We start from the raw sequence: 20,675 nt of genomic DNA, 5'->3' as shown, positions 1-20,675 counted from the left end.
ATATTTCAAACAGAACAAACTTCAGCATACTTACTCATACAGCCTTGATGAGGGTAGAAATCTCCACATTTGACCTGGACTGTTTTTCTCCCTAGTGAACATGTTATTTACATATAGCATTATTTCTGCCTACCACAATCACATGCATGGGCACAGAAGATTATTATTATGATATGTATTCAGATTTCTTTATACTCTCTGCCTTCACCCCATAAAACTTTATTCTAATCTCCAATAGGGAATGAAAACTTGGAAATACTGAGTGCTAATGTTACGTAGAAGTTAAATCGGGTAGTATACTAGTGTTACTCTGTCTCTGGCATTTAATGTAAAAATATATTTGCTTGCATGTTTTCTATTTGTTGGGTCAGTAAAGGTTTGTGTATTTTAATTTGAAGATATGCTAAACATATGCTAATTTTGTTTTTGCATGATTTATATTGGAAGAAAGTAGCTTTAACTGTTTTCTCCCCTTATATTTGTATCAACAGGAAGAAGGCAGTATCAAAGAAATTGCAATCACACATCATGTAAAAGAAGGACATGAAAAGGCAGATCCTTCCCAGTTTGAACTCTTAAAAGTATTAGGGCAGGGATCATTTGGAAAGGTAAGTCATAAATGTTTGCTTTTTTTAAAGTTGCTTTTTGTAATTCATGTATATTTCATACAGATGGAAAAATGAAAGTATTGTATAAAGTGCTACCAACCGCCCTACAAGCAGTGCTTTCTGTATTTTTACATTTCTCACTATGGTAATTTGAATAAAGTCATTCAAAAGTTTATTGGAAACTTTAGTAAATTGATACTCCTCACTTGAAATTCATTTTTTCTTTGTAACTATATGTCCTCTCTAATTGCACTTCTTAAATGAATCAAGATCACAAGATATTCCCTTGAACTCTCTCTTAGGGTCTTCATGTAGAACTGGAAGGTGATCTTGCAATACATTATAATGGTACATCTCAGTCTTTCCTCCAGAGTATCTCTAATTTCAGCAGACAGTGAATGGATACGCCTCAGGAACTAGGGTAGAGCCTTAGTACTAAAAGCATAAAAGATTGGGGACATTATCTTGTCTTTATAATAGGTTACATTCTATTAAGTCAAGCCTGTGTTTGTTTTTAATATCAAAAAATGTTTCCCACTGTCACTAACTAAAATTGCTACAGAAGATGCAGCATCTCTATCATTTTTCTTCAAGTATTCCTTGTCCCCCTGCTGCATACCTCAGAAGCACTTCGTGTATGCCATTTTGAGAAGTACAGCATTATAATTATTACTATTTGATCTAGTTAATCAACTCAGCAAGAGAGAAAGTGTGGCATTGCAGTCAACTTTCACATTATTTTACTACCTCTCCGAGGAAGCATTTGAAGATATGATGCTTTGCAAACTTCAAAACAGCACCCATTTGGCTCTCTTCTGTTTAAAGGGACTCTTTAGCCATTCTTGGCTAACATAAGTATTTGTTGCAGCTGTTAGCCTCTTTCCAATCAAACCTGATGCTTTCAGTCTAAATATATATGAAGTAGCCATTAGAATGTAGTGGTGCAAGTTTGGACTGTGGGTCAGCCAGACCTGGGTTCAAATTTTTTTCCTTCTGTTTTTTTGCTGTGTGCGCTTAGCAGCTTACTTAGCCTCTGGAAGTCCTGTTCCCTCTTCTAGCCAATAGTGAAGTATTGAAGTTCCTCAAGGTTCCAGTCTAGGCTGCCTTCTCCTCACACTATGCTCTCTACTGATTATTTTCTTTCTATCATCATTATCTCAATTTTAACTCACACACAAATTTCTGTCTCTGATCTAGATTTTGCTTCCAAGCTCTGAGCTCTCTGTACAGCTGCTTATTTTTTTCTCTTTGCATGTCTTAAAGGCAGGTCTTTAAATTCAACACGTCTAAGATAATGTCTGAGACCAGAGTCATGATCTTCCCCTATCTCCCAAACCTGTCCTGTTTCATTTTTCTCTGTCACTATGAAAGGCATCCAGTTGATCAAGCCAAAAACTTGGGAGGCAATCTTGATACATACTTTACCCAGTCAGTCTGCCTGTTCTGTTCCCTGCTCTGTCTCTGGTGAATCCTTTCACCCTCCTCCGCATCTGGCCTGTACCCCGGTTCTTGTATAAATAAATAAATCTTTAAAAAAAAAAAAGCCTTTGCATGTGCTGTTCATTCTGCCTGAAAAACTCTAGCCCACCTCCACCATTCCTCATCTTGGTGGTTCCTCTCATGTTTGTGATATCAAAGAAGTCTTCCCTGCCATCCTGACTAGTTTAAATTCCTCCGTTGTATGCTATTAGAACATTATATACCTCACCTTCACAGCATTTACCACAACCACATGTTTTCTTTTATATTATTATTTCTTTATTGGCTGTTTCCCTCACTAGAATGTGTGTCCCACTAGTGCAGGGGCTAGGGCTTGAACCGTGTGTCAGCATCAAACAGTAGCACAGTGCCTAGCCTATAAATCTGAAAAGAATTAATGCACAAATAATAGTTCTGGATTCATTGGGTAGTGGGAGAATTAAGTGATATAAGGCCAAGCATATAATATCTGCTATGGAATTGTATTATCTTGCAATGTATTATGGATACACCCAAAGGGATGGGTTTATTTCTACACATTTATATTTTTCACAGAACACAGTGTTTAAGTTCCCAGGCATTAGTATGCTTCTCCCTTTATTTCTTTAAAAGTAACTTAAATACCTTACTATAAATAGCAAACATTAAAAATAGGGCGTCTCCTTTCTTACTCATCTTAAAAAGCCAGTCTAAGCCAAGGAAACAGGGATGACCTGTCAGAGCCTAGAATAGCTTCATGGAGGAGTTCGAAAGGTCAGAAATGCTCTGGTGGGGAAAAATCTGATGACATCTGGGCCTGCTGCTGCTCCTGCTATGTATGCTTGGTTGGTGACTATCCAGAGGGGACAGATTAAGATTGCCCAATACAGGAGCACAGGACTGGGTGCTGGCCCAATTCTTATCCCAATACCTCCACTGTGACACTAGGCAGATCATTTAACCTCTCAAAACCTTAGTTTGGACAACTATAAAATAGATATTGTTTAGTAGGCCTGCATTCCAAAGTTAGGACCTTTACAAATGTTTGTAATGGTCCTTTACTAATGAAGAAGCACTGCAAAGTGTTACAGAAATGCTTGTAAAAAAGAGTAAAGAAACTTTGGACTCCACAAGGAGAATTTTTCTTATAGAATGGCACAAAGATACTTGATTAGAGAATCTAAAGAATGAAGAAATAGCAGATAAATCCTATTAGCATTTATTTCTGTTAAAAAATATTAGTAATCTCTAATTACCTTTAGCATTTGATCATCATCCCACCTCAGAAGCTGCCCTGATTGCTTTTCTCCCTAGGTTGGCTCCCTGCTAACTAGCTGATAGGAACTGAAGGGTGGGGAATTATAAAGAGGGAGTGAGCGAGGGGCAACAGTTTTAGAACAGGAGAACACCTTGCATCAGGGTTTCTGTTGACAGAAATGCTTCGGTTGACAGCATTACCCATTACCTATGACACAGTTTCTCAAAATGAACTTTACTTTGCCCTGCAATCACTGGAATGAATAATTTTTTGATTTTGTGCTAATAGCCTGGCATGCTAATATAGATAGATAATTGAGAACTGACCCTAATGTTAATTTTTTATTGGAATTGTATTCTTCTTCCCATCTGTATCCGCTCAGTAACACTGCTAGAAAAGAATGGGTGGGGGGAAAGAGTTGAAATTCAGATCCATTAAATAGGCCTATTTAAAGGTTTGATGAAAAAGATCATGAAATTAATGGTGAAAATGGAAAGGGGTTTATTGATATTTTTGTTTTAGCCATGTGATAGAATGACCATGAATTATTTAGAGAAGCTTTATTCACTTCGCATAAATCCATACTATATATTTTAAAAGCAGCTAAAAATATTTGGAAAGTCAGGATTCTCAGTAATATACCGTGAATTGTGTTCATTACATTTAGATACATAATAATTAAATTTTAAAAGGCTGAAGAGGTAGGGTTCTGAATTAAATCACATTTAATATTAGTGAACAGGCGTTTTCAATCTCAGTGTTGTAAATTGTTTTGCCTGGCAGTGAGAAATTTATGTGTAGTTTTCAAATGTGAAAAAAGACCGTCAATGAATCATTATATCAACAAAAAATTATGATAAAGGGACCCCTCCCTCTATAACAATTTTGTGGAATCAGAAGAATTTTTATTCACTTAAAAGCAGTGCTCCGACTACCCTGTTCAAAGTATACTTACTGCATAATTTAAAGATTTTCTTTTTCTGTTGTGTGTTGCATGTTCTTTGGCATTTGGCAAACTACAAGATGAAAGAAATGACACCCCAAAGTTGTCACCACTGTTTACAGCTCATTGTGTTTGTAATTGATAAATTATAAGGAAAATCTTGACTTACAACATATCAGAACCTTTCTAGTAATAAAATATGTTAAAGCAGGGATCTTATTTCAACAATTGTATAGTTTGTGATACTTTGTAAACCTAATTTTATCTTACTTAAATGCAGGTTTTCTTAGTCAAAAAAATCTCAGGCTCTGATGCTAGACAGCTTTATGCCATGAAAGTATTGAAGAAGGCCACATTGAAAGGTAAGTGCTGCTACTGCTTGTAATGTTTATATAGTATAAACAAGCTGAAAGGTCTCAGTAGATTTCATGTGACTTCCAAGCTGGTTACTTATATTCTGAATCTGTTCCTATTACTGTCTTTAAATACAAATTTTAATTTTACTGCGTTTTTCCTCCTGGGCTAGGAGTCCACATGACTAGTAAAAATGAGAGCTGCCGTGTTATAAAAGAAGTATTATGAATGTATCTTGGGCTTTAGGCAAGTAGAAGTTTAGAAGATTAAAACTAGGTTGGATTCATCTTTAGATTAATGTAATTATTGTAATGTTTTTAAAACTTACTGAGTGGATGCAAAACAGCTTTTATTCTAAGGAATTTATCATCTTAACATCTCATCTCTGAGTGAGATTTTTTTCTAAGCCTCTGAATTTGAAAAATCTGATAGAGGATTTGGCTTTTATAGGTAAACAGTCATTTTAAATTAAGGAATTGTACTTAGATTTCAGAATACTTAAAACTTTTTATTTAAGAGTCTCACTTATTTTACCATATAACCTCTAGATGTTTTATGTATTAATTCCTAACATCAGTTTTTTCCTCTTTAATTTGCCTGTATTTTCTAAAACTTTTGAAATATTCTATAATGGTCATTTATTTCTGATGTTATTTTTCCCAAGTACCCCGAATATCATCATTCCAAGAAATACCACCTTCCTCTATAAACACCTTCCTTTGTTGCTCATGTACTTTTTTATAATTTCCTTACTCCATTCCTGAATGTATTTTCCTATCCAATCCTTACCCACCCTCCCCTCACCCCTGCACCCAGGTGTACTACTTACTTGCTTTTTGCTAGGACCAGGGAATTACATTATATCCTCAGTGCCCTACTTGATATTACTACTTTTATAACTTTATACTCATGAATTCCACGTTACAAAAATGCATCAATGGAACTTATATAAGAGTTCATGCACAAAAGCAACAGAAGTAGTTTGTTTTCATATATTCAATAGGACTTGTGTTATGCAAAGGAAACTAGGAAACAAAAGATATCAGGAAAGGAAATAAATGCCCCCTTCCTTTTAGAGAAGGCTAACTATTGTTGAGATTTTCAGTATTCCTCCAGCCATCCAGTTAGCTCTTGTTCTTCAGATTTCTATTACATTTTCCTTGAAATATTCTTTTTTTTTCCTTAAAGATTTATTAATTTATGCATACAAGAACTGGGGTATAGGCCAGTGGTACAGGGTGGGGGGGTAAGAGGATTCACCAGAAACAGAGTGGGGAGCAGAACAGGCAGATCTACTGAAATAAACTGCTGAGGGGAGCAGTGGGTTAGACAGGAGAGGTCTGCTGTGCCATGTGGGTAGCTCCCTGGCTGGCTGGGGATGGGACTCTTGCTGCAGTGGCTGGCTGGCTGGCTGGCGATAGCTTGATAGTGCTGTGTCTTTAACCCCTGCGCCACCAGGGAGGCCCTAAATATTCAAAATTTCATTTGAAAAGTATAACCTTAGAGAAAATTCTAAAAAAGAATAAGAAAATAGTTAGCTGTCAGGTTTACAACTTATTTAAAGCAATAATCACTCAGTGTGTTATTGTGAAGAATACAGGCATACAAAACAGTACAAAAATATAATAAATTTTAATGTATTTGTTAACAAAAATATTGAGTACTTGCTGTGCGTTATGATAAAGCAGATAATACAGAACAATAGGAAATCAAATAATTTCATAAATTTTGTTTGAAATGCTTCTGAGCGACCTGGAAAAAATTAGTCTTCTCTTAAATCCTATACCATAGTAAACAACAGTCTAACTGAATTTTACAACTTAGCACATCTCAGAACCTTGTGAAGAGCTATTGAGAAAATTACAAAACAAAAACTGACAGTTAAAAAAATTTTAGCCTTTTATACAATGAAAAATATAAATAGGAAAACAAATTATTTGGCTCAGATATCATGACCTATTAATAAAGGGATTTAAGGTGCTCCTAATATCCAAATTTAGGATATTTTGAGCATTGTAATTATGAATAACAGTGTTAGATTATAAACTTAATTGAATAAAATGAGAATCCATGAGTTAAGCTGTAACATAATTGATGGGAAACAAGAGAAGCCTTTCCTTTAGTAGAGTACATTAATAAATGTAAAAGGAATGATCGAGTTAGGAGTTCTTAAGACATAACAATCAACTCCACCTGAAGGGTTTCAGGATGAATTTTATGGAAGGGGATAAAATAAATAATCTCTGGGAAAAAAATGTTTCATTTTTGCTGATGAAGAAATACATATAAAATGATGAGTTATTTCATACAATGCCAACATAAATTGCAAAGCAGTTTTGCAAAAGTACAAAGAGCCATTATTGCTGTTAAATGAACCTGAGGAAATAATCTCAAAGAGTTGGTGCACTTAAAAATTCTCACTTTTAGATACATTAAAACATTGTTTACAATAGCAAGAATTTAGAAATTAGGGACCACCTATGTATTAGGAAATTATAAGCCACTTTTATAGGATACTATTTAAATGAAATATTTTAAATATAATCCCAAAAATGTTCTTAGTGAAAATATGTAAGTGAACAATTATTACAAACTTGGCTACCAAAAGTATATGAAATTATATAAATAGAAGCTATAGAAGAGACCATAGAAAAGTGAAAGTAAGCTGCTGGATAATTTTAATGCATCCTTAAATTTAAATTTTTATCAAAGTAATTATGTTTAGACTCTTACAATGTAAAATAGCAGGCTTTACCTACTCTCCTCCCTATTCCAATTCTTGGCTGCTGCTCCTTCTAATATTTATCTCCACATTTAACATTTTTATATATTCTTTATATTGCAATCCTTTGATCGATGGGGGTTTTTTGGATTGTTTTCATTTGGAGACATAATCTATTGACTTCCTAACATAGAAAATTAGGATTTAGTTCTTTCATACTGCTACCCATATGCAATTTCCCTTTCTGCCTCTTCCCACTGATGTTTTCATTATTACAGCTTTATAAAAATTGTTCTTAGGGCCTCCCCGGTGGCGCAGCGGTTGAGCGCTGGGTTGCGAAGCTGCCCGCGGCCTCTGCGGCGCCGGTTCGATCCCCGGCTGCTCCCCAGCCACCAGAGGAGGGTCCCACATGGCGCGCAGACCTCTCCTGCCGCCCACTGCTCCCCTCAGCAGTGTACTTCGGTCCTTCTGCCTGCTCTGCTCCCCGCTCTGGCTCTGGTGAATTCTCTCACCCTCCCGCGCTTCTGACTGTACCCAGTGCATGTATAAACAAACAAACAAATAAATAAATAAAACATGCCTCTATAACAAAAAAAATTGTTCTTAGCTGAACCAGATTTTATGTTGGAGTCACATTTCTGTCATATCTTTGCTGTATTAGAACTCCTGTCCTAAATTCTCTATGTTTTTCTCAATTTACTTTCTAGTTTTGGTAGAACATATCTAGTAGCAACCTCAGAAAGAATGAAATAATGGTAATTTTTGTGTGTGTGTGAACTTGCATGTCTGAAAATGACATTATTCTACCCCCTCACTTAATTTATAATTTGGCTAGGTGTAAAATTCTAAGTCAGAAAAAAATTTCCATCAGATACTTGAAGGCATTTTTCCCACTGTCTTCTGGTTTCCTGTGTGGCAATTATCTGGTTCCTAATGCTTTGCATATAAGCTGTTTCTCTTCTTTGAACAATTTTGGAATGGTTCTCTCTTTATCCCTAGTGTTCTGAAATTTGTATAGTGTTTGTATAGTATGGGTTTTTAAATATACATCATGTTAGATACGGAGTTGTCTCTTTTTAATCTAGAAACTCGTTTCTTCAGGTTTGGGGACAATTTTGTCATTTTGTGTCTATTTTGTAGCTACTACACTTCTGTCCTCCTGGATGGTTCCTTAATTTAAATTTTTTCCTACCTATTTCCCATTGTAGTCAGTTTCTAAACTCCTCTCCCCCATTTTCAAGGAAATTTCATCAACTGTGTCTTCCAAGCCTTCTATTGACCTTTTTATTTTTACCATCATTTGTAATTGCCTAGCTTTTCCTTGTTCACTAATCATTACATTTTTTTAATTTTTTTTTACATAGATAACCCTCGTATCACTTCCTCTCTACTTCAACATTGCTTAGCTCATGATCAGTTTTTTTTATCCTCTTTTCAGATATTCATGCAAACCCTAAACATTGTATAATTTCTTCCATAACTATTTTAGAATGTATCTCTGAGAAGTAGACTCTTAAAAGAATTAATGCAACTGTATCATACCTAAAAAATTAATATACAGATAACCAATCAATATTCAAATATCCATCTATCTTTATTATTGTAATTCATTTTTCTTTTTGCAATTTTCAAGTCAGATTCCATATAAGGGGTATATTTTGCAGTTGATTGATATCTCTTTTGTCTTTTAACCTATCAGCTCTGTCTCCATTTATTTTTTTTCCTTTGTGGTTTATTTTTCTTTTTTTTTTTTATTTTTATTTATTTTTTTTCCTAGAGGCATGTCTTATTTATTTATTTATTATTTGTTTGTTTGGTTTATACATGCACTGGGTACAGTCAGAAGCGCGGGAGGGTGAGAGAATTCACCAGAGCAGAGCGGGGAGCAGAGCAGGCAGAAGGACCGAAGTACACTGCTGAGGGGAGCAGCGGGCGGCAGGAGAGGTCTGCGCGCCATGTGGGACCCTCCTCGGGTGGCCGGGGAGCAGCCGGGGATCGAACCGGCACCGCAGAGGCCGCGGGCAGCCTCGCAACCCAGCGCCCAACCGCTGCGCCACCAGGGAGGCCCATTTGTGGTTTATTTTTCAAAGATACTGATTCCTCTACGCTACCCCTTTTAAAGCTGCTTGTTTCATGGGTACTATATCATTTTTGCTCTCTCAGTGGATTAAATTATAAGTTTGAGTTTTGTTTAAGTTTTCTTCTGTTCTTTACATTCCCCCATTCCTTTTTTTCTGTTTGTTGATAGCTGTTTTTTGCTTTGCATCTCTTCTCAAATGCCTGGGAATCCTTTGCTATCTTTTCCTCATTCAAGAGCAAGGTACCAAAAAACTGATTGGAAATGGTTCTGTGACAAGAATTTGCTTATTTCTCATTGACTTCCAACCCTTAAGTTTAGATTTTAGCTTTCTCTGATCTGCTGTGTGAGTAAGCATTTACTATCTTCAGCCACTGTTTCCTTTCCTGTTCTTTATCCTTGTGAATTTATGCATAATTTTTCCTTCATTGTAATTTCAATGGAGTTTTGGAAGAAACTAAAGAGTGAAGCATTCATTCATCTTTAACCAGAAGTCTCTTTCCATTTTTAAAGTCCCTATCAATATAATTAGTGGGGTCAAATACAAGTCAATAGCATGAACTTGAGTTTGTTGGGATTTTTGTACTTAATAAAGTATTGTCTGTGCCTAAAAAAATTTTGTAAACCATTTCTTAAAACATTATCTTATTATGTAGTCCTAGAAACATAAATAGCATGTTCTCATCACTCTCTTGTTCAAGTAAAGGAGAGTTTAAAATCTCGTAACTACTGAGGCCTCCCTGGTGGCCTGGAGGTTAAGTCTCAGCGCTGTCACCAACAGCCTGAGTTCTTCTTCTTTTTTTTTTTTTTTCCTGAAGATTTATTTATTTTATATAAGAACCGGGGTATAGGCCAGATGTGTGGGAGGGTGAAAGGATTCACCAGAGACAGAGCAGGGAACAGAACAGGCAGACTGGCGAAATACACTGCTGAGGGGAGCAGCGGGCGGGGCAGGAGAGGTCTGTCGTGCCATGTGGGACCCTCGCCCAGCGGCCGGGGATGGAACCGGCGCTGCAGAGGCTGCGGGCAGTCTTGAAGCCCAATGCTCAACCGCTGAGCCACCAGGGGAGGCCCCCCAACAGCCTGAGTTCTGTCCCTGGCCAGGGAGCTAATCCACATATGGCACAGCAGACCTCTCCTGTCTAGCCTGTTCTGTTCCCCACTCTATGTCTGGTGAATTCTCTCACACACACCCACCTCTGGCCTACATCCTAGTTCTTGTACACAGACAAAATAAATGTAATAACTTTCATATAAAAACAAAAACAATTATTTCAGAGAAATGTAATTGCTTTGCCAGTGTGAGTCAGTATTCCCAAATTCTACTTGCATTTTCAAGTTAAGACAATATAACATGCTTTCTTCTGAACCAGTATATCCTAATCAAAAATTCTGATTGTAGGATAATTTACATTTGTCACTGGGTATTTAAATAAGCAAAAAAAGTAGCCAGATTAGAATTTTTTATTACAAAGCCCTACCTCAGACAAAAATGAAAGAATTCTTTGGTGAGTGAATCTCATTCCTCATTTTCTTTTTTAAAAAAGATTTATTTATGCATACAAGAGCTGGGCTGTAGGCCAGAGGTGTGGGGGTGTGAGAGGATTCACCAGAGACAGAGTGGGGAACAGAACAGGTAGATCTACTGAAATACACTGCTCGGGGGAGCAGGGGGTGGGACAGAAGAAGTCTGCTGTGCCATATGGGTCAGCTCCCTAGCCAGGGATCGAACTAGAGCTGCAGAACCTGTGGATAGCTTCATGGTGCTGAGACTTAACCACTTGTGCCACCAGGAAGACCCTCATTGCTCATTTTCAACTAAACAAGTTCTCATCATTGTTATATATAAGGAACCTTGTAATCTAAAGAAAATCATCATCATATAATAGAAAATCATCTTATTCTAGCCCCTCATTTTATAGAGAAAGAAGCTGGACATCTTTGAACAGTGAACAGATTTGACCAAGGCAACTCATCTAGTTATTAGCATGGCCATTAAAGTATAACTAGTTTTTGACTTCCAAGAGTCAAGAAAGAAGTTGTTTATTATAGTTAAATAATAGAAGAGGAATATACAGTAAATGTATTGATATTGTTGCTGCTTACTGAGCAAGGAGGTGATTTTTTTAAGTAATAATATTGCTAAGCTTTGTATAATTATTGGAAGAGGTGGAAATTTGTAATCTTTTTTTAAGGAAGTAGGCATCGAATCCAAGATTGTTTTGGTACCAGTGGAAAAAAGGGCAGATTTAGGCTAGACTGAAACAGGATTATCAGCAGGCACGATGAACCTCATTCAGATTAATAATAGAATGGACCTGTTACATAAAACAACAGAGTTGGGGCCTCCCTGGTGGTGCAAGGGGTTAAGACACAACCTGGGCCTCCCCGGTGGCGCAGCGGTTGAGCGCTGGGTTGCGAAGCTGCGCACGGCCTCTGCGGCGCCGGTTCGATCCCCGGCTGCTCCCCGGCCACCGGAGGAGGGTCCCACATGGCGCGCAGACCTCTCCTGCCGCCCGCTGCTCCCCTCAGCAGTGTACTTCAGTCCTTCTGCCTGCTCTGCTCCCCGCTCTGGCTCTGGTGAATTCTCTCACCCTCCCGCGCTTCTGACTGTACCCAGTGCATGTATAAACAAAAACAAACAAACAAACCAGCAAACAAATAAATAAAGCATGCCTCTATAAAAAAAAAAAAAGACACAACCTAAGAGGCTGTTAGTGGCCACTGCAGCACGAGTTCGATCCCCAGCTAGGGAGCTACCCACGTGGCGCAGCAGACCTCTCCTGTCTCGCCCGCTGCTCCCCTCAACACTGTATTTCAGTGAGTCTGCCTGTTCTGTTCCCCATTCTGTCTCTGGTGAATCCTCTCACCCTTCATACTTCTGGCCTGTACCCCAGTTCTTGTATGCATAAATAAATAAATCTTTAAAAAAAAAAAAAGAAAAAAAAACACCAGAGTTGTGGTGATAACAAAATCAGATTTTGATGCAGAATTTGATTCACCAGAAGTAAAACATGTCAGTTGAAAGAGGTGCATAGGCATCAAGAACAATCATTACCTATTCTCCTTTGCCCATTTTCAGTCACTGGCACCAGAGTCACCCAGTTTAAGGTGGAAAACTAATAGAATGGGGGAGGCAGGTTTTTTTAAGCTGCTTTGTTTATTTTCCCAGGATGTCTTGACTCTGTATTTTTAGTATCTCTGAGCACCTAAATTCTATTCTAAAAGTTTAAAGCTTGTGCCCTAACCCTGCCTCTTTCGTCTAGCCTTCCTATGAAAGTAAAAGTGATCTTCCCCTTTTCTGAATTCCTGCACTACTACTTTATCAAATTCATAGTGCTATAGCTACCATTTAATTGAATAGCTCTTATATACCAGACACCAGGTTGTACAAACTATTTCAAATGATCACACAGCCCCCAAAGTTCAAAGGTATCATCCCCATTTTGCAAGTGAGAGGTAACTGAGGCCCCGAATTTAAGTCATTTGCCCAGTTGGTGGTGGGTGTGGTGTGGTTATACACACCTGGAGAGGTATGAACTTGTACCTCTGCATCGTATACAGTCTGGTAAACCAGCATTGCCTCAATAAACTGGTAATACAGTTTTAAAGATTACAGATCAGAATTCAGATCTTTCTAAATCCAGAGTGTCTGCTCTTTCAGCTACACCACGTTGTTAACTCCTTCTGTCCTCTCGGCCCCTCCCTCCCTCAGAGTAGATCTTTTTGCTTATCTCTCTCCTTCACCATATCTGTTACATGTTATAGATGCTAATGATTGTGAATTGAGTTGATAGAGTTTATAGGGTATTGAAACCCATTTCATTTTTTTATGTTTTTATTATTAAGATGCCTCATTTTTTGAAAGTGGTGCTTTTGGTGAACCATTTTCCATAAGTTTGATTAAAATACTTATAATTGATATTAAAGCTAATATCTATTTTTAGCTTAAAGCACAACTTTTATAAACAATTTCTGTTGGTTATATAATGTAAAAATACAGTTAGTTAATTTTGAAAATTCAGAAGTGACAGTTTTATACATACGGCTTTATATGTATAAAAATTTTTGTGCGTGTAAGCAAAATTTTATCTAAAATAGGCACCAAAGAGGTTTTATTTTAAAGATTGTTTCAGAAAGCTATTGTAACATAGCTAAATGTGCAATATTTTATAGTTCGAGACCGTGTTCGAACAAAAATGGAGCGTGATATCTTGGTAGAAGTTAATCATCCTTTTATTGTCAAGTTGCATTATGGTAAGTTATGAACTACCTCAGACCTCATCCCCCATTCCCTGGGCACATTCAGGTACACTAGCATATATAAAGAAATACTTGTGTGAGTTAATACATGTTTAGCAGATACATATAGTAAAGCTATGGAAATTAAATCCCATTATTTTTTAGAAAAACTTTACAAGCTTTTCTTGCATTTAGCTTGTTTCTTTTAAACATTACAATTTCTGAATGGTATCCATACAAACAAGTAATAATCACTGGTGTTTTTCTATAATAATAATTAATAATATAGTAGCACTTTATAGTTCCTTTGTGTTAGCCCAACTTAAAACCAGGGAAGATCCCTAATGTCAAGATCCTGAAACTTGTATCACCTTCCTTTATCTCAAAGCTATATGTGCTTTTTCTCAAAGGGTAAACGTACTCTCATTATGTACAATTAAAGGTAACCAACTCATATTTTTCTGTAGTTAAGTGACATGGGTTTTGTGGTTAAATAAATCTTTTCCTGTTGGGAATTTTTCTTACTGATCACCTGTTTTAGGAGAAACTATTGCCTGAAGGAAATCTAACAAAAGTCCTAGTGGTTCTTTACTAAGAAACACTTCATTTAGCATTCCCACATGGATACTAAGAGAAATCAGTGGTAATTTATAAAAATTCTTGTAGATGTGATATATTCATTAATTTGCTAAGTAAGTCATTTGTGAATGAGTTGCCCTTATTTAAGTATAGAGAAATAAATTACGGAAGACTAAACAGAAATTTTCATTTCTTCATTCAGCTTTTCAAACTGAAGGGAAGTTGTACCTTATTTTGGATTTTCTCAGGGGAGGAGATTTGTTTACACGCTTATCCAAAGAGGTATATAATTAATCTCTTTTTAATCTACTTAAATGCATCCTGTTTCAACTAAAGCTTTTGTTATATTTAAATATTAGGCATATTGTATTTTCTCTAGTGGTGCAAATTTCTTATACTGATGAAACACACAAAGTTCTTTTTCTACCTTTTGTACTTATGAAACTAGGCTGAATTCATCAGTTCTTTGTCTTTTGTTCTGCTTCTTTGAATTATATACTTTTTTCTGGAGCAATACTATATCAATAAGATATGCTTGAACAATTAGTGATGGAAAATCTGCATGCATTTTAAAGATCACTTTTCATCTCATTGTTACTGTGGTGGGGCAGCAATGGCAAATCTCTTTGTAGTTGGTTGTTACTTAACAAAATGTGAAATGATTTCCCCCACAGTGCATAGTCAGCATTTAGTAAGTGATTACTTAACTGATTAGATCTCTGCATATTTTTTCCATAGGTAAGTTGTAGCTAACACAACATGTAATTAGCATACTCATTATGTTTGAATATTTAAACTCTAGGGTGAAACTTTAAAAATCACAGACACAAAAATAAACACAGAAAAATTCTTTTATTTTAGGTGATGTTCACAGAAGAAGATGTCAAATTCTACTTGGCTGAACTTGCACTTGCTTTAGACCATCTACATAGCCTGGGAATAATCTATAGAGACTTAAAACCAGAAAAGTAAGGAATCATGCTACTAAGTTGAATACAATGTAATACAATTGTTTAGGAGGTAATAAAAAATTAAATTACTTCATAGAACTTCCACAAGCATTACATTAGAGCGCTTTACATTTCTGCTAACACTATGTATATAGTCTCATCTGCATTCTTTCATTTTTAGTAATGTTCAAACCTATGATCCTGTGTTTATCAGCAATTTGTATTTTTATGTAATTTTTCTGTTCATAATCTTTGCTCATTTTTCTTTTGGAATTTTTTTCATCATTGATTTGTAAAAAGCCTTTACAAATTAAAAACTTAAACATTAGACGTATAATGGAAATACATTTTTCTAGGTTATCTTGTTACTTCAACCTACGCAAGTATTTTTTCTCAGCTCAACCAATCTTTTTTTTCTTTTAAGATTTATTTATTTATACAAGCACTGGGGTATAGGCCAGAGGTGCGGGAGGGTGAGAGAATTCACCCGAGACAGAGCAGGGAGCAGCGGGTGAGACAGGAGAGGTCTGCTGTGCCATGTGTGACTCTCCCTGGCTGGCGGGGGGGCTGTGGACAGCTTCACAGCGCTGCACTCAACCTGCTGTGCCACTGGGGAGGCCCACGACCAATCTTTTCTGTTGTTCTTTCTTTCATGACTTTTATTCTTAGAAAGTCTTTTCAATCCGAGGACCAGATATTTTTCTTCTAATTTTATGTTTTCTTTTTTTATTTTTAACTCCCTCTAGAGATCTTTTTTGGTATGAGGGGTGACATGGAGCTAATGCTTTTCTCCTAATACCATTATTAAAAATATTCTTCTCTACATTTTGCATTTTAAGTGTGAGTTGAGCAAATACTCCATTACTTTTTTATTAGTAGTTATTGGGAAGCTAGTAATATTGACATTCTACAGATTTCTCTTATTTTAATTTGTCATTTACTATCTGATGCTTGAGTAAGACAATGTTTTGCATTTTTCAGAATATAAACTAAAGTCTTGCTCTATGAAGAATTTTTTAAGCAGCTTTATTGAGATGTAATTCACCTACCATACAGTTCTTCCATTTAAAGTATACAATTCAATGAGCTTTAGTATATGCAGGGACCAGTATATGCAGCCACCGTCTTTATCAACAATTTGAACATTACTTACATTAAAATGTTACATGAAAATTTTAAACTATATATTGCAACAGGAACTGAGGAAATGCTCCTTTGGAATTTTGTAGTGATCATATCAAAATTGTCATGTTTTCACAATTTTTATTTTTTATATATTTTTGTTTTCAGAAAAAATTTCATATGATTCTGTGTTTATTCCCCAGATAATTAATTTTTCTCATTAACAAAATGTAACTCCTGATGGGAACAAATATTCAAGCTATAGTATTTCAAAAAATATATACTTTAAATAAAAGATTACATATTCATAATAAAAATATAAGTGTTAAGTGTATTATATCACTTAATTGAGTGTTTATTATGGATCATTGTATTAGTAATAAAATTAAAAAGTGTGGGCCCTGTTTCCAAGATCAAGTAAGGTAAAATATAGGTTAACATTGCTTATAGTGAAATCTTTCACACACATATATATTGAGATGAAGCTATTAAACAGAAATGACATTTAATTGTTAAATGATCCAAATAAATACCACTATATAGAACTTGGGAGAAATTTAAATTTTTATGCCAAATGTCTCACTCTAGGAGTTTTCCAGATTCTTTTTAAACTAGAACTCTGTTATAACAGATATGACTGAAAATAAATATTTGAAAGGGAACTTTGCTTATTGAGAGTAATATAGTTGACTTTTCCAAAGATAAAGAATGGGCATGGTTCGTTTGCAACTGCCTGGATGGGCCTTGAGGGAATTATCCCAAGTGAAATAAGTCAGAAGAAAGACAAGTACTGTATAATTTCACTCATTTGTGGAATATAAAGGAAAGAAATCTTTAAGACTGAAAGCTGAATGGTGGTTACCAGAGGGGAAGGAAGGAGGGGAGAGAACGGGTAGAAGCTAATTACTTGGTGCTAGGTGGTGAATGGAAAGTTGGTAATGGGCATGGTGAGAAAATGTCATCTTGGAACCAATATACACAGCATTACAAACTAATGTTACCTTAGTAAGAAAAAAGGATTTTAAAAAGAGAGAATGCAGCTCTTTTTTTCTCTCCTTTTCCTAATAAACTTGTCCTTTTTAAAATGTTTAATGAGAGAGAGAGACTAGGCATAGTTATTTATGACGAATACATTAGCGTAGAAGGTAGAAGAAATACCCTTCTAGCCATGGTTTTGTCTCAGAATTACCAAGAATGATTTGAGGTTTGTTTTGCTTTTTTGTTTTTAATTGTATTTTTTATTGGTAACATTGGTTCACAATACTGTATATAAGTTAGAGGGATTAGTCCATACCTATTCAGATGGATGTCTTTCAGATACTTACTAGACAGAAGGGGGAGAATTTCCACTATGCCTAATAATTTCCTTTGTATTCCCTAAATGTGTTGGCCTGCTTCATAATCAAGGAGAGTTTTTTTTTTAATGTTTTTTTTTAATAGAGGCATGTTTTATTTATTTGTTTGTTTGTTTGTTTGTTTGTTTTGTTTATACATGCACTGGGTACAGTCAGAAGCGCGGGAGGGTGAGAGAATTCACCAGAGCCAGAGCAGGGAGCAGAGCAGGCAGAAGGACTGAAGTACACTGCTGAGGGGAGCAGCGGGCGGCAGGAGAGGTCTGCGCGCCATGTGGGACCCTCCTCGGGTGGCCGGGGAGCAGCCGAGGATCGAACCGGCGCCGCAGAGGCTGCAGGCAGCTTCGCAACCCAGCACTCAACCGCTGCGCCACCGGGGAGGCCCCTCAAGGAGAGTTTTTTATAACAAGTCTCTTGTTATGAAAGACTTGGAAAATATGCCCCTACTGCATTATCCTCAGTGGTGAACTTTAATGTAATCATAGTTGAATTGATCTAAGATTGGGTAGTATTTTTGACACAGTAAAATTTTATTATAACAAAATTTGGCTTAAACATTTATTAGTTAGAACTAAAAGTAAGAAAATGCCCATATTTGTGGGCTTTGAATGTAAGTGAAAGTTTATTACTTTTAAATTTCAAGTCAGTACAGTAAAATATCTATCCAGAAATACAATTATTGACTTACAACTTAGTACTTACACTCTTTTATAGCGCCTTAATTAATGACATTATTCTCCACTCACATACCTGCTAAGGTCAGTAACCTGAACTTCTTTTCCATTTTGTTCCTCTTTATCATGACCCAAAATCTAAGAGATCACTAAATAGCTTTTCCCCACCTCTGAATTGTTTCCTAATACTGCATACTTGATTATCTCTATCCTTCATACAAACCTTTTATGGTCTTCAGTGCCCTGGAGGAAGTAGCCCAAACTATTTAGAATGCCTTATTGGCCCTTTGTAGATGGACCCTATTCATTCAACTTTTCTTATTGTCTGTGTTCTGTCAGCCACTTAACTGCAAGATGAATAAGGTCAAGCCTTCTAGGAGCTTATTTACTGGAAAGAAGAAAATAGCAAAGAGCATATACAATGAAGGGATAGGTCAATGAAAAACAAGGGAAGTGGTATGTTGAGAGGAGAATTATGTAGGTCATGTAAGGAAAAAAAAGTGTAGGCAAGAATGATTGAGTCAGATGTCTTAAAATGCTGAGAGAGCTATGGTGATGGTTCAGGGTGAGTTGGTGGAATTTTACGGGGACTACACCTGAGAGGAGAAAGCAGACATTGTACAAAAATGAACAATGTGTAAAATATATATTAATTAACTAATTAATTTTTTAAAGATGTATTTATTTATGCATACAAGAACTAGGGTAGAGGCCAGAGGTGTGGGGGGAAGGTGAAAGGATTCACCAGAGACAGAGTGGGGAACAGAACAGGCAGGCAGACTGAAACACTGCTGAGGGGAGCAGCTGGTGAGTCAGGAGAGGTCTGCTGTACCATGTGGGCAGCTCCCTGGCCGGGGATCGGAACTGGTGCTGTGGATTGCCTCAACAATGTTTAATTAAGTAACTAAGCAATGTTTAACTAAGTAACTAAGCAATTACAGGCTCTGTCCCAACCCCTTGCACCACCAGGGAGGCCCCTAACTAATTAATATTTAAAAAGGACCAAGAGACTGTCAACTCTAACATATTGGCATTAAATATGTGTACCCTCTTGTTTATTATACAAGTACTGGAGAGTTTAGTTAGGTTAGTATGCGTAGCTTAGGAGAACATAGGTTTTTGTTCTTTTCCCAAGAGTTTTCAAGTACCCTTGGCTAATGAATACAAATTTATGACTTTGCCTTTGGGATTTGTTGTATATGTGTATCTGAAAAATAGTTTTTCTTTTCCTTTACCTTCTTGTTCATTATTTTTAAATGAATGTGGTTATCTGATGTTTAACTAAGTAATTTCAATTTTAGCTTCTATAAAGCTGTTTAGTGTTTTAAGAAGATTTTCTGGCTTTGTTTTGTTTCAGCATACTTCTTGATGAAGAAGGTCACATCAAGTTAACAGGTAAAATTGCTCATTTTATTAAAGTATTCTTTAAAATTATTCAACTCTAATTTTCCTTAAGGTTGACTTAAGATTGATCATGGTACAGATACTGAGTAATACATTGTGTTTAAAACTTGGACTAAATTTTTTAATAATAATGTAAAGGTTGGAATTCAATGTTTAAACTTTACATATGCAAATTATTATGGAATATTTATGTATTCAATATGTATTTGGCAGATTTTGGCCTAAGTAAAGAGTCTATTGATCATGAAAAGAAAGCATATTCTTTTTGTGGAACTGTCGAATATATGGCTCCAGAAGTGGTTAATCGTCGAGGTCATACTCAGAGTGCAGACTGGTGGTCTTTTGGTGTGTTAATGGTAAGGTTTGTGTTTGACTTACTTTTTTTTTGAGAAGTTCAATTATGAATGTAGTAGAAATGGAAATCACTTGTGTTACTATATACAGTGATTTGGGGAGATTTAGTTATAATTAAGGTAATGTATTTTTACCTTCTGGCCTTGAATTTCTGTGCTTATTGACTAATGCTTCTGATTATTTTGCCTTTTTGTAGTTTGAGATGCTTACTGGTACACTGCCTTTCCAAGGAAAAGATCGAAAAGAAACAATGACTATGATTCTTAAGTAAGTACTCTAATGAAGAGGAAATCTAAAAATAAATGCTTCAAAATAGAAACAAGATTTTCGAGTATTTGTTATAGTATAAAAAATGAAAAATTTATAACATTAATATTATGTGGTTTAAATACAAACAAACCCCCATAGATTTTGGAGTAGTCAGATTATCTACATGTTGGTGAAATATTGAAAGCTTTACCTTTAACATTTGAAATGTGGCAAGAATGCCCATTATTCCACTTCTGTTCACATTGTCCTGGAGGTACTAGCAAGTGCTAAGGCAAACAAAAAAATAAGGTTCAAGGTTTAAAAAAAAG

General features: G+C 36.0%; 1 protein-coding gene across 1 annotated transcript in view; it reads left to right on the top strand.

Annotated features, from left to right (window-relative positions):
* The window catches only part of RPS6KA3 (ribosomal protein S6 kinase A3), a gene marked incomplete at both ends in the record, with an annotated part of 111,355 nt that overhangs the window by 54,683 nt on the left and 35,997 nt on the right, over window positions 1-20,675 (top strand). The window contains 8 exon segments of the mRNA XM_084258210.1: window positions 492-608; window positions 4,548-4,629; window positions 13,597-13,677; window positions 14,444-14,523; window positions 15,103-15,209; window positions 19,697-19,734; window positions 19,957-20,099; window positions 20,294-20,364. Of these exon segments, the coding sequence (XP_084114336.1) occupies window positions 492-608; window positions 4,548-4,629; window positions 13,597-13,677; window positions 14,444-14,523; window positions 15,103-15,209; window positions 19,697-19,734; window positions 19,957-20,099; window positions 20,294-20,364 (719 nt within the window).

The sequence above is a fragment of the Talpa europaea genome (genome assembly GCF_964194135.1).
Source record: "Talpa europaea genome assembly, chromosome: X".
NCBI lineage: Eukaryota > Metazoa > Chordata > Mammalia > Eulipotyphla > Talpidae > Talpa > Talpa europaea.
Note: the sequence above shows the minus strand (reverse complement) of the source record. Positions and strands in the feature narration are given on the sequence as shown.